The following is a 16,238-nucleotide window of genomic DNA, read 5'->3' as shown; positions in this document are numbered from 1 at the left end:
GGTGCTCCCTGGCCTCGCTCAGTGGGTTAAGGATCCAGCGCTGCCATGAGCTGTGCAGGAGGTCGTAGATGCGACTCGGCTCCTGCGTTGCTGTGGCTGTGATGCAGAGACCTGCAGCTGCAGCTCCGATTCGACCGCTAGCCTGGGAACCTCCATAAGCTGGGGGTATGGCCCTGCAAAGGCCAAAAAAAAGAGAGAGAGAGAGAGGCATGGTTCTAGAACCAGCAGGCTGCACATGTCCATCTCACAACAAAGGTAAAAATCAACCACAAAGAACTTTCCAGCCTCTCTGCCTTTACCTGCTAAGATCCCTTTAGCGCAAGCAGTCAGGTGGCCAAGCAGAAACTCAGTAGGGCAGAGAAGTCTCCTCCTCCCACAGGAGAAAGTGCCTCAAAGTCAGGGGCAAAGTGCATGGATTGGGGGGCGGGGGGGGGGGGGTGGCGTCTGGGAACAATGGCAGAGTCTGATGAAAGAAACACCCATTTGCAACCATGCAGACTTGCCCAATTTCCATTTCTGTCTCATCCAAACCTCGTGTCTGGAAACTCACAAACGACTCCATCACCTTCAAGATGTCAGAAGCTAATATCTGGATTGTATTATTAGTATTAAGAATGATGTTATTAGGGCTACTGCTTCAGAAATGAGGAGACAACAGGAAAAAGGAAAACAGCTAAAAATGGAAAATCAAGTCAACATTCACGCAGGAAGGACAACCGCTTTATATTTGCTAAATACCCAAGATCCCAAACGACGAATCTCACCCACAGATATCTGAGAGCATCCTATGCACCAGACACCGCACGAAGCTCTGGCGGCCACGCTCAAGACACGCAGTCCGTACCTTCGGTAAGTCTGATATCAAGCAGGACACAGATGCCGAGCAATCACAAGAGGACTGAACACTCTGAAAGCGGACGGACGTACAGGGTGTTACGGGAACACAGAGCCAGGGGCCTAATTATGCAGACAGGGGGCCACCCTGATCCAACCTCTGCCGCCCATTTTATACCTACAGCCTCATTAGGGAGACAGACTCTCTGCTTTCCAGAAGTCCCTTCCATACCAAAATGCCACAGACAGTATATGACACATACTGTTGCTGTAAAAACATCAGATATATATACACATACCACCACTTGACTCTAGCTACCGAAATCTTTGCTTTTACTACAATAACAGGAATATGTGAGGGGATGGCATGAATTCTAAGCAGGATCAGAAAGAACTAAAAAAATTACCAGGAAACAAGTCAAATTCTGCACAAAGAGTACAACTAGAGTCCTCGAGCAAGCTCCAAGCTGCCTTTCCTGGGCAAACAAGAGCACCCTAGAGTTTGCCTTCCCAGTACCAGGGATTGTCACGGAGGGCAGGGCCAGACCTGACAGCACATTAGGAGAGGGGGCGTAGGTGTTTGAAGGTCATCAGATATGCAGAATCCCCATGCCAAAAATATGAATGATACAGCAATAGCATCACATACTTAAGCTGCTAGAATCAAGCATGACAAGCAGAAGGGTTATCTTTACAGAACCTGTCAATTTACACCCACTCACATTCCCTGCCGAAGTGACTTTTTGGAAGAATGATATTATAGAAAGAAACCTAAAGCCACTCAACCACGAAATACATATATTCCACTCATGAAAGAGCAGTTTAAAAAAAAAAAAGAAAAGCCACAAACCTAGAGAACACGATTTTACAAATATATATATATGTGACAAATTATTAGTTTTCAAAATAAATGATGAATTTCTACCCATCAATTAAAAAGACAAACAGAAAAATGAGCCCCACTCCTAAATAAGCCCAAAAAAACCCCACTATATGTGTCAAATAAATATATAAAAACAGGATCAACCTCAACAGCAATCAGGGAGTTCCCACTGTGGCTCAGTGGGTTAAGGACCCGACATAGCCTCCATGGGGATGCGGGCTCAATCCCTGGCCAGAGTTAAGGATCCAGAGTTGCCATTAGCTTCAGTATATGTCATGGATGTGGCTCAGATCCAGTATTGCCATGGCTGTGATGTCAGTGGCAGCTGCAGCTCCGATTTGACCCCTAGCCCGGGCATTTTCACGTGCCATAGGTGCGGCCATAAAAAGAAAAAGAGAGAGAGAGAGACAGAAAAAATAGCGATGCGTTAAATGCAAATGAAACGCAGGGAGAGATCTTCTAACCTCAGCAGACTAGCACAGTAAATCAGAGAGTCAAGTGTTGGAGAGGATGTGGAGCCACAACTTACTTCCACGCAAAGGCTCAAGGCAGCGCGAGGTGGCCCAGCGGCATCAGGAAACAGCCTGGAGAGGAGACAGCCAACAAGTCTAAAGCTGCTCAGAAGTGCTGACTCAGCAATTCCATGGCTAAATAAAACACACCTCAGAGAAACTCACTCCTAAACATACAAGACGCACACCGTGGGCAGGAGTAGCTCTGATAACAGCCAAAAATTGGAAATGGTCAAATGTCCATGAAAAAAAGGATGCATAAGCTATGGCATATTCACCCAGCAGAATTTCAAAAGGGAAAAATGAGTGAACTAAACCTTCAGATGAAACAACGGAGATGGACCTCAGAGCACTGCCTGGAAACTAAAGTCCCAAAAGGACGAAGAGCATGACTCCACCTGTTAAAGCATAAAAGGCAGCGAAAGGCAGCTCATTTTACAAAATGTACAGAGAAACCATCATGGAAATCAAAACAACAACACAGAATTCAGAAGAGTGACTGCTGACAGGGGAAAAGGGACCTTTCTAACAGGGAGGGACACACAGGGACATCAACTGCACAATGTCCCATCTATTAGGCTGGGTGGTGGATACTGGACTGAGTGGCAGAGTAAAGGAGTGGAAGGCAGAGAGACAGAGACAGAGACAGGCAGATGAAGTATCGGAATAAAGTGTTTTAATAAAGAAAATGCTAAGGAGAAAAATATTTTTTTTTCTTTTTTTTTTTAGGGCCACATCTGCAGCACATCAAAGTTCCCAGGCTAGGGGTCAAATCAGAGCTACAGCCGCCAGCCTACGCCACAGCCACGGCAAGGCAGGATCCAAGCCACATCTGTGAGCTATACTGCAGCTCATGGCAACGCCAGATCCTTAACTCACTGAGCAAGGCCAGGGATCGAACCTGCATCCTCAGGGATCCGAGTGGGGTTTGTTACCACTGAGCTCAACGTAAACACCGAGAAAGATATTTTTAATTAGGGAGACTTAAGCATGTTTATGGCAAAGAGTAAAGAGTGAATACAGGAAGAACAAAGTTGGAGGACTCCCTTTCCCAATTTCAAAACCTACTACAAAGCTACAGGAATCAAAACAGTGTGGACATGAGGACAGGAACATGGAATGGAACTGAGAGTCCAGAAATAAACCCAAACATCTATAGTCAACTGATTTTTAACAGGGTGCCAAGATCACTCATGGGGAAGGAATAGTTCCTTCGACAAATGGTGCAGGACAACTGGATGTCCACAGCAAGAGAATGAAGCTGACCCCACACCACATACGAAAATTACATCACCACATACGAAAATGGAGCAATGGCCCAAATATAAAAACTCGAAATGGTTAGAAGAAAATAGGAGTAAATTTTCCTGACCACGGATTTGGCAATGGATTCTTAGATATGACTCCAAAATCAAGTGCAAGAGACGAACAAGAACAGAGAGATTAGACGTCACCATAATTAAAAGTGTTTGTGCATCAAGAGGATGAAAAGAAAATCTAGAGAACTGGGAGAAAAGGTTTACAAATCATGCATCTGATAAGGTGTCTAGCATCAGGAGATATATATACATACAAAGACCTCCTACAACTCAACAACAAAAAGACAAACAATCCAATTCTTTAAACATGCAAAGAACCTGATAGACATTTTTCCAAAGGAGATACACAAATGACTAACAAGCATATGAGAAGATATTTAACATTAGTCAGTAGTGAAATGAAAATCAAAATCACAATGAAATACTACTTTACATCTCTTACGATGACCATACAACAAGACAAAGTAACATGAAGCAAACAGAAAATAACAAGCATTGGTAAGGCTCTGGAGAAACTGGACCCTCATTGCTTGTTACTGAAAATGTGAAATGGTTTGGCCACTGCAGAAGACAGTTTGGTACCTTCTTAAGAAGTTAAACATAGAACTACCACGTGACCCAGCCATTCCCCTCCTAGTTATATGCCCCGAAGAACCGAAGAAAGGGACACCAACAAGCGCCATTCGAAAACAGACTGAGCCAGCAACTTCTGGGAATGTTAAACTATATAAGTAACTAGAGAAGAGGAAATTAAAACAATACCAGTACGACAATTTCTACCTCTTGGAAGCAAAGAGTAAAATACGGATCATGTTCAGTGTTTGGTGAGAATGCGGGAAAAACAGTACTTTCAAATACCCCAGGAGGTGTTTTCCCAGAGTATATCTGGCAGTATACATCATAAACCTTCAAAGGGAAAAGGCGAACAGTTCCAGTTTCATAAACTTCCCAGGGCAATACTAAGGCAAGGGAGTAAGAACACACGTATAAGAACGGTTTCTTGTCAACAACCTGTGAATATAGAGAGTCATCCGCGATGGTGACATGGCCATTAACAATGCTGAGGTAAATAGATATTTGGTAATAAGGAAAGACACTCATGTCACATTTGTTGTAACAAAAGCACAATATAAAAAAATATGTGACTCTATTTTTACAAAATACATATGATTTTACACATAGGTATATCTAATAATGACACATGCATATTTAAAAAGTTTTAACTGACAACGAAATTACTTTTATTTTCTTTTTTATACTTTATTTTCTTAATTTTTTTCAATGATGACAGATTGCTTTTATTATTTATTTATTTATTTATTTTTGTCTTGTTTTTTTCCTTTTCTAGGGCCGCTCCCATGGCGTATGGAGGTTCCCAGGCTAGGGGTCCAATCAGAGCTATGGCTGCCAACCTACACCACAGCCACGGCAACGCTGGATCCTTAACCCACTAAGCAAGGCCAGGGATCAAACCCGAGGCCTCATGGCTCTTAGTCAGATTCATTAACCACTGAGCCATGACGGGAACTCCCAGGTTGCTTTTATACTAGGAAAAAAATGTCTCCATCTCATTATCCATTTTGAAAATGGAAAAAGGACAGAGGTTAAGTAAATATTTGAATAGACGTCTCCATTCTGACAGCTTGAAAATATGTCACGAGGAAGAACTACAAGGTAAAACCTACACACGAGGCTGGAAGCATTTGTTTGCTTTTCTGAAAGGGCACTAAGAGGGCCAAGACTGACTTACAGGAAGGGAGGTGAGTTGGGAGGATGGAGGAAAGGGAGGAAGAGCAGGAGAAAGAAAGGGAGGGAGAGGGAAGGAGCCAGAGTCTGCCTGACCTCAGACAGTCAGAACTGGCTCACTGCCTGCAACATTCACTATGCTCAATTCCAATTCACAAAGTGGACAGACTAACATCCACTGGGACAAATACGCCCACCACACTGCTCTGGCACCACAGAGTGAAGTCACGCAAGCATCCCTTTTCCCAGGGCACCTCCACACTCCAACCTGGAGTTCGAGTCCACTATGAGGCCATGAGCCCACTCTCCCGGGCTCTGACTACAACTGGACATGTGCATAGAACAGGAACTATGAAAAATAAACAAACAGGCAAATTCTGATTGAGAGTCAAAACTTGGAGAAGGGATTCACACAGCACGAATTTCATGCCTTTTTGTTTCTCTGTTTTTCTTCTCACATGCTTTTGCCCCAAAGATGGGCCCCAGTTGTAGAGCAGTATAACACCATGGGCAGCTAAGACTTGAAGAGAAGCCCATCTTTCTGCACACAGGTAGAATTCCTGTGAGCTGCAGGAGAGAGAGCTCAGGTGGGGATGTCCTGATTCTACCTGCTCAAGCATCAGCCAGACCCCTGAGCTAAGCAGGCACAGCACATGCCCACCCCAGTGCAGCAACAGCTGAGGAAACTGAACTGAGATCTGCAGCCTTCACACCAGTTTCAGACTAACCTCTGAATCAGGACATACATGTGCAGGGCAGAAAAAAATGAGCATCTCAAAGACACACTGAGGTGTGAATCACTTGCCTATAGGACAGGTCAGAACTAAGACCCAGACCTTAGGGTGACCACTTACTGAAACAGCCATCGCAGGATTATAATAGGACACAGAGTGCACATAACTTACCACTGACGATATCCAGCATACAATTCAAAATTATTTGGCAAAGAACAAGGAAAATGTAACCAGTTCTCAATAGAAGTCAATTTGAGATGACCCAGATATTGGAACCATCAGACAAATATTTTTAAAGCAACTATTATAACTATGCTCCATGAGGTAAAGAAAAACATACTTAACAGGAATGAAAATACAGGAACTCTCAGAAGAAAAAAAAAAAAACCTAGAAACAATTAGAACCCTAAGTCAAATTTTAAAACTTAAAAAAAAAATCTGAAACAAAAAAGGTATTTGATGACCAAGGCATCAGAGTGGAAATGACAGCGGAAAGAATCTGTGAACATGGAGACGGAGCAGCACACATTATCCAGCAGGAAAAACAGAGAGAAAAGACAGGGGGAAAGTGAGCAGAGTCTTGGGATCTTCTGGGATAAAATCAAAAGATCTAACATGGGTGTAACTGGAGTTCCAGAAGGGGAGGAGGAAGCAACTGAGACAGAAAAGTTATCTGAAGAAAAATGACCAGAAACGTTCCCAAACTGATCAAAGAGATAAATTTATAGATCCAAGCTCAATAAGCCTAAAAACAGATAAGCTCAAAGAAAACCACACCAAGACACATTAAAATTACTCTGAAGAAAAACCAAAGATAAAGGAAAGAAATCTTGAAAGCAGCTAGAGAAAGCTAACACATTACCGGTGAACAGGGGCTGACGGGATTATGAGTTTCTCCACAGAAATCACAGAAGCAGAAGACAAGGAAACCTCATGTTTAAATTGTTGAGGAAACGAAAAAATCTATCAATCCAGAATTCGACACTCAATAAAAACAGCCTTCAAGATAAAGGATAAAATGAAGGCATTCTCAGACACAGGAACAGTAGGAAGCTCATTCCCAGCAGCCCTGTTGCATCAGAAATGTGAAGGGGCGTCCTCATACTGAAGGGAAGAAAATCCAGAAGGAATCACGGATCTTTGGGAAACGGGAAAGAGCCAGTTAAATATAAGAGGATACTATTTTCCTCAAGTTCTTTGAAGTGCATATGACTGTTCAAAGCAAAAGGTTTCACACTGTGTGGTGTGGTTTCCAGGGTATGTAGATACAGTACCTGTAATGGAAACAACATAAAGGTAACTGAGGAGGCGGGTAAGGAAGGCTGGAATGGGACTTTAACACAAATAAAACAGACTTCAAGAAAAAGAGAATTACAGGGGCAAAGGGTGGCTATCTCATGCCAAAAGGGGCAACTTCATAAAGAAGACGTAACAGATGCAAAAGTGTGAGCATGTATGTATAAATATATTTAATATAAAGTGTATAATAATATAGCTTCAAAAAACGTGAAGAAAATTTGATGTAAGGAAAGAGCAAAATAGACAAGACCATATTCATAGCAGAAAATGCAAATACTCTTTTCTGAGAATCTGACAGAATACAAAGACCAAAAAACCCAGGAGCCGTGGAAGAGCTGAACAGTCTCAGTTACATTGCTCTCTCCGACATTTATGGGATACTCCACTCCCGGGTTTCTTCTCCAGAGCAATGGCACCCTAAGTCCACACAAAGACCTTTATATAAATATTCGTAGCAGCTTTATTTGTAATAGCCAAGGCTGGGGACCACCTAAATGGCCATGTATCAGTGAACAGATAAACAAACGGAGACAGAGCCACACGATGGAACAAGCCTCAAAATAAAAAGGAATGAGCTGGTACACACAACATCAGCAGCTCTCAAAAGCACCACGCTGAAGGGAAGAAGCAAAGTATAAGGAACACATACGCTGTTTCATTTATGTTAAAACTCTAGAAAATTCCAACTAAGCTATAATGACAGAGGTAGATCAGTGGGTCCCTGGATAAAAAGAGCACATGGAAACACTGGCATGGGATGAAGAAGTTTTATTATTATTATTATTGTTATTATTGTTATTATTTAGGGCCACGCCTGTGGCATATGGAGGTTCCCAGGCTAGAGGTCAAATCAGAGCTGTAGCCGCCGGCCTGTACCACAGCCACAGCAGCACAGGATCTGAGCTGCAACTGTGACATACACCACAGCTCACAGCAACGCCAGATCCCTAACCCACTGAGCAAGGCCAGGGATCAAACCTGCGTCCTCACGGATGCTAGTCGGGTTCCTTAACTGCCGAGCCACAACGGGAACGCCACGATTTAGTATCTTGATTATGAGGACAGTTTCGTGGGTATGTGCATGTGTCAAAAATGGACCAAACTGTACACTTCAAAATGTCTAGTGCATTATACTTTAATTATACCCTACCAAAATTAAGGGAAAAAAATTCAATGTATCCTAAAGACAGGGTTTGCAAAGCACGGCCTGAGTGCAGATCACTTATAAGAATTATCCAGGGCGTTTGTTTAAAATGCACCTCCTGATCCCCACTCCGGACCTACAGCCGTTGATTCTCTGGGCGCAGACATTTAAATAAGCCCTGCAGGTGATTACCAGCCTCACACCTGAGGACCGCCGTTTACGAGCCACTCCAAATGCCACGTCCTCTGCGACGCCGCCGCTGGTCTAGCGGATGGAGGAGTTTCCTCATCACGTATCCCAAAGCCCCATCCCACATAAGCTCTAATCGCACAGTCTATCTTTGCCACCTCACTCCACGTTTTACGGGGAGAGGTCGCATCTTACCAGTCCGCGCATCTTCCCCTTCGTCTACCACAGGCCGCCACACAGAAAAGCTGGTATGTCTGCACGTGTGTAACATCTGGAAGGTCACCAACTTGGATCAAGAACCGGGGATGGGAGACGTGTGTGCGGAGGCTGAAGAGACTGGCTACCAAAGAGAGGAACAGACTGGAACCGGACTTCCACCGAGACGGGAAAGGCAGCATTACGTCTGCCAACGGGGCACCCGAAGCCAAGATAAAGCACGCAGCCCCTTGCAGACAGGACCCTAACTTATTCTGGGATGCAATACCCACATCACCTCCATGCCACCCTGAGGGTCACCAGGACCAGGGCTCAGCACGATCCTCTCCAATCCCCCTCCCTTCTCCCCATTCTGCCCACAGAACCTCTGCCGCAAACTCTTACATACGGCGCGGTTGTCGTCTACTTGATGTCTGCGGGTGCTGCTAGTTTCAAAGGCAAGGACAATGCTTATTCGCTTTTCTATAGGCTTAGAAGGAATTCAGGAAATAGTTGACAAATGAACCAAAAAAGTGATTACTTAAAATTGGAAGCTGTAAGGTTTTCCCCAAAGAGTCAAAGTTTAAATTTTAATGAAGAAGTAAAGAAGTTACTTTCTGTCTTTCAAAAAGTTATTTTCCACTTTGGAGCCTTCGGTGCTCCCGGGCCTGTGTACCGTCTCCTAAATTTCACAGGGACTCAATCGTGGCCAATGCCTTCCTGGCACGATGCCAGCCCACAGTCCCCGGGGATGGTTTTCAGAGGTGCCTGCTCCGGAGTCCACCTGGAAAACCGCTGGCAGCCTGGGTCAGCCCAGTGGGAACCAGGGTGTGGCACGTGGAGCTGTGACTCGGTACTGTCCTCAAAACACCTCCTCCTCAAGGGAGAAACCACCCGGTCGTCATGACAGCGGTCACGCCCACATCACCACCAGCAGCTCCGCGGAGTCGGAACGCAGGGGTGAGGAAGAAGAAATGGAGGAAGGCGCTGTCGGCTCTCCGGAGGACGGCGCGTTCTGTGCACAAAGCACACACGTGCCACGGTCGCTGCCTGTCCAACTTAGCAATCCAGTCTCACACCTTTAATTAAACGCGCTCTGTCACAAACACCTTTAATTAAACGCGCTCTGTCACAAAGATAACACACGTCGGGGCAGTGCCCCTCTGCGGGGGGACAACTACAGCACAAAGAGGGTTTCGGTGGCGGCTGTGCTTCGTTTGGTTCCAGCTCTCCATTCCATGTTGGGCCCAACCACTTAGTTGAGAGGAATTCTGAGCCACCTCAAAATCAGGCAGTTTACTTTTTGGTCGTGAAGCGCAGTAGTTGGCACTGTCAGAAAGATCTGGGGCCATCGAAATGCCAGCCATTTGATCCTGGTCACCTTTCTGAGGCTCGGAAAATGAGGGTAATGACAGCGTCCACCCAGGGCCTCGTCATCCAGGTCAAATGGAAGGAAGCATCACTGAGGGTGAGACGCTGGCACACGGTAAGGGCCCTGCTGGTGTCACCCTTCCGTCAGCTCCTGGGCTCCCCAGTTACCTCAGCATGTAGCTGCGCCTCAGTAAGAACCATAAAGATGGAAAATCTACAACCATCAATTTTATTGTTTGGGGGAAGTTTTATTTAAAAAACAAAACAAAACAAAAACAGGGGAGGAAAGGAGTTCCCATCGTGGCTCAGTGGTTAATGGATCTGACTAGGAACCATGAGGTTTTTGGGTTGATCCCTGGCCTTGCTCAGTGGGTTGAGGATCGGGCATTGCCGTGAGTGGCTGATCCTACGTTGCTGTGGCTGTGGTGTAGGCCGGCGGCTACAGCTCCGATTCGACCCCTAGCCTGGGAACCTCCATATGCTGCGGGTACAGCCCTAAAAAGACAAAAAAAAAACAGGGGAGGGAAGAAAATGCAGGAGGAAAGACAGCAAGAATGGCAAACTGGGAGTTCCTGCTGTGGCACAGTGGGTTAAGAATCCAGCTGCAGTGGCTCGGGTTGCTGCAGAGGCATGGGTTTGATCCCAGTGCCGTGGGTTAAAGGATCCAGCATGGTTGCGGCTGTGGCGTAGGTCACAGCTGCTGCTCGGATTCAACCACTGGCCTAGGAACATCCACATTGGCAGGTGTGGCCATATAATTTAAAAAAACAAACAAACAAACAAACAAAAACGGCAAACTGAACCAGAGGGACAAAGGGCAAGAAGCCAGGCTTCCAGCAATGGCCCAAGAACTCAGAAAACAGAAAGTCAGCTGTGTTTGCCAATAACGTCTGTGCTTAGCGACTGCCAGGCACACAGTTTAAGAATTTTAACTACAGATGTCAAAACACATTCAAGCCGGAGACTACAGAGCAGAACTCTGTCATGGTAACTTCAAGCAGCAAACCCCACACAGAATTTCTTTTATGAAATTGTCTCTTCTTTTTCTCTGGTGAGGAATTTCATTTAAATTTTATGGGTACCCTTTGCCAACAAGGGAAAGCACACCCTACCACCACGGTGAATCTCTTAGACATCTCTGCGTCTCAGGTATCTCTTTTTTCTTTTCTCTCTCTTTTTTTTTTTTTTTCACTTTGCCATGTCCTCCAAGAATTGCCTGACACGGCTGATGTAATTGGGGGAACGGCAGTCGCATTAATGTGCAACCATGACTTGGAAACCTGTTTCAGGGAAGTACGTTCAGCCAGTGAAGGTGTGAAAAAAACCTCCTCAAAACCCATCAAGGACTCTGGAAACGTACAAGGAAGCACGACTCCAGGTGACAGCTGATAGGGAGCTGACCCTCCCCCGATTCACTGAGTTCTGGCCCCTGGCACCTCCAGCTCCTGGAAGGAAGGGAGCCCAGGATTCCCTCAAAACTTCTGTCTAGAAAGCGAAGCAAAGCAAAAACACCACGCAAGTATGTGAAGTCAGCTCCGACTCAAGAAGAGATGAACCCTTACCTCCTTGCTCCCGTCTTTGGGTTTTCTATTAGGGGACACGAACATCTCCTCCAGCCGATTTCCCTGCTTCCTGCTGCTCTGACCTCTCACTCCCTCCGGAGTCAATCCTTCAGCCGAGCATCGTGGATATGAAGACGACTGAGATCAGAGAGGTCATCCCGCTGATCTGGTTCCCGGGGTTAGAAATCGGTTACACTGTGAGAACACCCCTCGGGCGGGCAGGGTCGACTGCCTCTCTCTTACTACTCCAGGTTGAAAACACCTGCCTTTTTGTTACATAAACCACCCGCCGTTTACCCCGTCCTGTGACATAAAATTCACTTAAGAATAAAATTCACTGAAAATTTAATTCTTTGACCATGTTAATTGTACATGTAGGTGGCACTGAGTACATTCACAATATTATACAATGTCTAGTCCAGAAAATCTGCATCCTTTTTGGTGCTGAATAATATTCCATAACGTGAACACACACACGCACATTTCTACGACATGCAAGACAGCCTCTGTTCAAATACTTCCAGTTAAGGGGGCTCTCTGTCAATAAATGGCTCTATTTAAAAAAAAAAAATAGTAGCATCAGAGATTAATTTTTACAGAGTGGATACTATGCGCCAGACCCTGTACTAAGCACAGAACACGAGTCACCTCAGCTAACCTCATAAACGCTGAGGGAGGCACCACTGCACTTACATTAACTAGGAGAAAACCGAGACCTGCACGGTTAAGCAACTTGCCTGAAGACACACAGCTTCCACCTCAAAGGATACCTGGTGCTTCAGACACTCAAGCCAGGCCTCCAACCTTTACCCACAGGCCCTCACGGGCCACCTCTCTGCTCCCTCTTCTCTAGGACAGACCTTCAAATACCAGAAAACCATCCAAGGAGCATCTGGTGCTGTGCTGGGCTCTCCCCCAAGCCCTGCTCAGCAGAGGGCAGAGGAATCCATGGGCGGACGGGGCCGGGCCCCAGCCATGCAGCTCAGACCCCTGCGCCTCACAGCCGCCTGTCTGCTGTCTCGCTCTCCCTTGTCCCCGAACCCCCTGGTCCCGCCACACGCCTTCACCACCAAGAGGGCCTGGCCTTCTCCCTTCTGCTGCGGGAGGCACCGTGACCAACCCGGAACTGGAGCCAGCACCCCCGCCCCCCCCCCCCCCCAGGCACAGAGCAAGAGTCCTATGGGACACACACACACACATACAATGGCAGGTCCCCTCTGCCTACAGCTTGTGCCCTGAGCCTCTAACTTAAAGGCCCGCTCTCAGCCAACTACCCCTGTCGGGAGTTACACTCTGAAAAAGAATTTTTTAAATTACATTCAGATAGTGACTTTTAAGAAAAACTCTTAAAATCTGATTTAAAATGATTGGAGATAATCATTGTTATTAAGCTGTGGTGCTGCAGAGAAAGCTGGAAAGCTCTTTCTCCAGAACCGCCCGGCACGGGTAGAACTGAATATGAGGCGAACCCCATCCGGTGGCTGGGCCATCACTGAGGGGGGCAAACGACCAAACATCACAGGCCCATGGACCTTGACATTGTGTTTTCAGTGTATCTACCAAAGAGCTGCTGGATTTGGGGCACTGTTCCAAAGGCAGGAGGAACAAAGAAGGATTAAACGCCGGCTTTGTTCTTAAATAGTTTGGAAGACAAACTGCTCCCCCGGGACAGGCATCAAATGCCTGCGGGTAATTACAAAGCAGCAGATCCACAAATACGAAATCACGAAGTACAAACCCAACACCTCGCGCTGACAGGGACGAGCTCCAAAACCGAGAAGCCTTCGCACCATTAGACGTGATAGATTAAGCTCTTCCAGAGAGAAGAGCCAGAGAAGAGTCTGGAGGGGCAATGCAAGGAGAGAAAGATGGGGAGGCGGTCCTAGGGGCGTATGCAAATGTGGATGCAAATGAGCATGGAAATGGCGTGAGCTGGGAAGAGAGGGCTCTGGAAGGGAGCCTGCGATTAAATGTGGATGCTCTTCTACCTGAGTTTACCAGCTGCTGTTCCATCACCCCGCAGCCAAGAACTTCCAGCCATTCTCCACGGAAGTAGATCTCCATCTCAAAGGAGGGATGAGTGAAAGGAAAGTAGCAGTCCACCCATCTGATGTCCAGTCCTGCAAAGATGCAAAAGAAAACCAGACACCCGCATTAAAGGCAGTCTTCCCTCTTCTCGTGGCCAAATCTGCCCTCCGGCCGATGACACCAATGACCACGCTCTGAGTGAAATAAATGGCAAACAAGATCATCTGCCACACTTTAGGGTGAAGCAACCGATCTTAAAACTGGTGAAAAACCAGGCATGTCTTTTCCAATAAGAAAAGCCCTCTGTGCGATTCCAGGACCTTCGACGACCAAATCCATCAGCCGTCAGCCTCTGCAGCCACCTGGCAGAGGGAAAACTGGGCCAAGATTATGGGAAAGCAAGTCATCCTGCTAGTGTCTCTAAGGGGACGATGACATCGCTTCGGAGCAAAGAAAACGGGAGTTTTACCGTATCGGCCTTCAGACGCAACATACCAACAGTACGACTAACTTAGGGTCAACTCATCCACTTTCACGCCCATCAATACACTAGTTTTTGTTAAGTTTATAAGACCTCGTAAAAGGTTAAATAAAATACGATCAGCTAAACTAAGCTATGTATTTAAAAAATCAAAACCGTTTTTCTACAGGTGAATGACAAATATACTTACGTCCAAGACAAACCAAAACAGGGACATGGTGAGTGCCAGGATGCATGTGTCAATAAACACTCATAACTATGGCACATGTGAATAAAGACATTGCTGAACAAAAGAAAAGACTGATGGATGCGTAACAATTAAAGCCTGCAAAGGGCAGAATCACTACAAACAGAGAGGCCAGAGGAGGGGGTCCCCCAGGAGCCAGAACCCCACCATGAGGACACCCAGAGAGCGGGCCCTGGACAAACCACCGCCAGTGCCCCACCTGCCTTCCGTTCCCTGTCACGATCTTTCCCTGCTTCTGCAAAGCCCCCTCCTGCCCAGCACCCCCGGCTCCTCTCCCCAGCGCCCCAGCCCCGGAAAACCACCGACCCCAACCCCTCACTGCTGGGCTCCGTTCAAAACAAGAATCGCATTCACCGCAGAGTCTGGGTGGCACGTCAGCAAAGCGTGTAAAGGACCTAAACACTCGAGGGGTGATTTTTAAAATGAACATCACTGAAAAGCAGGCCACCATCGAAACTCTCTCGCTCACGGTTTTATAAAAACATGAAGACAAAGAAACCTTTCTAACGTGTGTTCGGGGGTCATCGGCGTCCGCGGTTTATTGATTTACAGCGGCGCGACGCTACGTACGTCACATGTCCCCTTTGCTGACACGAGGCCGCCAAAAACCCTGCGCGGGACCCACCACGGTCCCCGTCTCACAGACAAGGACCTCGAGGCTGCACCAGCGTGCGTGTCCCATCCAGGGTTACGGGTTGGGGACGGCCAAGGCGGGACTCCCATCCCAGTGCCAGGCAGCAAAGCCCGATGCCGCCCCCGCCGGAGCGGGCCTGGCAAAGTGCCCTGAACGTGCCGGAGAGCACCACTCACCTGCCTGTCCCCCTCACACAGCCACCAGGGTTACGACTGTAAAAAAAAAAAGGAACCCAAATGGCACCATCTACGTTCAAAGAGAAGAGAAACTCCTCCCTCAGCCAGAAACAGGACAGAAACGCAGACAACAAGAGAGGAGAAAGCAGTGTCGCCGGGCTCGGGGCCCGCATCCAGGAAGGGACGCCGGGAACTTGCCTCCGGCAGGATAACGGGCTGCTGGCTTGGCATCTGAGAGGCTGGACGCTGGACGACAGTCGTGGAGGGAAGAAGGCTCCACGCTGGTAAAAGCTGGAGACAAAACTCATCACCAGGACAGCCGAGGGCTGCGGCTCTGAAGGGCTGTGGGCTCGGAGAGCTAAGCCACGGACCCCGGGTCTGCTGCGTCCCCAAACCAGGGCTCTGAGAACATCGGACGGGTCTCCTCAAAACCTCGTTCTGGATTTCAAGCCCACAGAGCTCGGGGAACCAACTGCAAAAGCACACGGAGAAGAAAGACGCAGAGGGGGAGGGCAGGAGGGACGAGGGCAGAGCAAGGAGAAAAACAGAACCAAGATCCCCCACCAAACACGACCTGCACACCAAACGCCAACCACGTGAAGGCTGAGAAAGATGGTCGAGCCACCCAGGGACCGAACACGGGGTCACCCAGAGAAGAGTAATTGCATAAAACAAGCCGAGATTTTACCACAAGGGCGTCTCGGATACCCCAAGAGATCCAGGCCAGCAAAATTCACTAAGTCTGCCTCGAAAAGGAAAACACCAGCCCCCGGTTTCAAAAAAAAACTAAAAAAGGAGCCCCGTCCAGGCTCAGCGGAAACAAATCTGACGCGAATCCATGAGAATGCCGATGCCTGGGCTCACTCAGTGGGTCAAGAATCTGG

At 47.1% G+C, this 16,238-nt stretch overlaps 1 protein-coding gene across 11 annotated transcripts in view; it reads right to left on the bottom strand.

The window, feature by feature from the left end:
* FARS2 (phenylalanyl-tRNA synthetase 2, mitochondrial) overlaps positions 1-16,238 on the bottom strand; it is a 369,093-nt gene that overhangs the window by 243,917 nt on the left and 108,938 nt on the right. For 10 of the 11 annotated variants that reach the window (XM_047794436.1, XM_047794437.1, XM_047794438.1 and 7 more), the window contains one exon: positions 13,777-13,908. The exons of the other annotated variant lie outside the window; for it this stretch is intronic. In XM_047794436.1, coding sequence (XP_047650392.1) covers positions 13,777-13,908 — 132 coding nt within the window. The remainder of the gene's footprint in view (positions 1-13,776; positions 13,909-16,238) is intronic. 11 annotated transcript variants of the gene reach the window in all.

This window comes from Phacochoerus africanus, chromosome 9, assembly GCF_016906955.1.
Source record: "Phacochoerus africanus isolate WHEZ1 chromosome 9, ROS_Pafr_v1, whole genome shotgun sequence".
NCBI lineage: Eukaryota > Metazoa > Chordata > Mammalia > Artiodactyla > Suidae > Phacochoerus > Phacochoerus africanus.
This window is presented reverse-complemented; position numbering and strand designations above follow the sequence as displayed.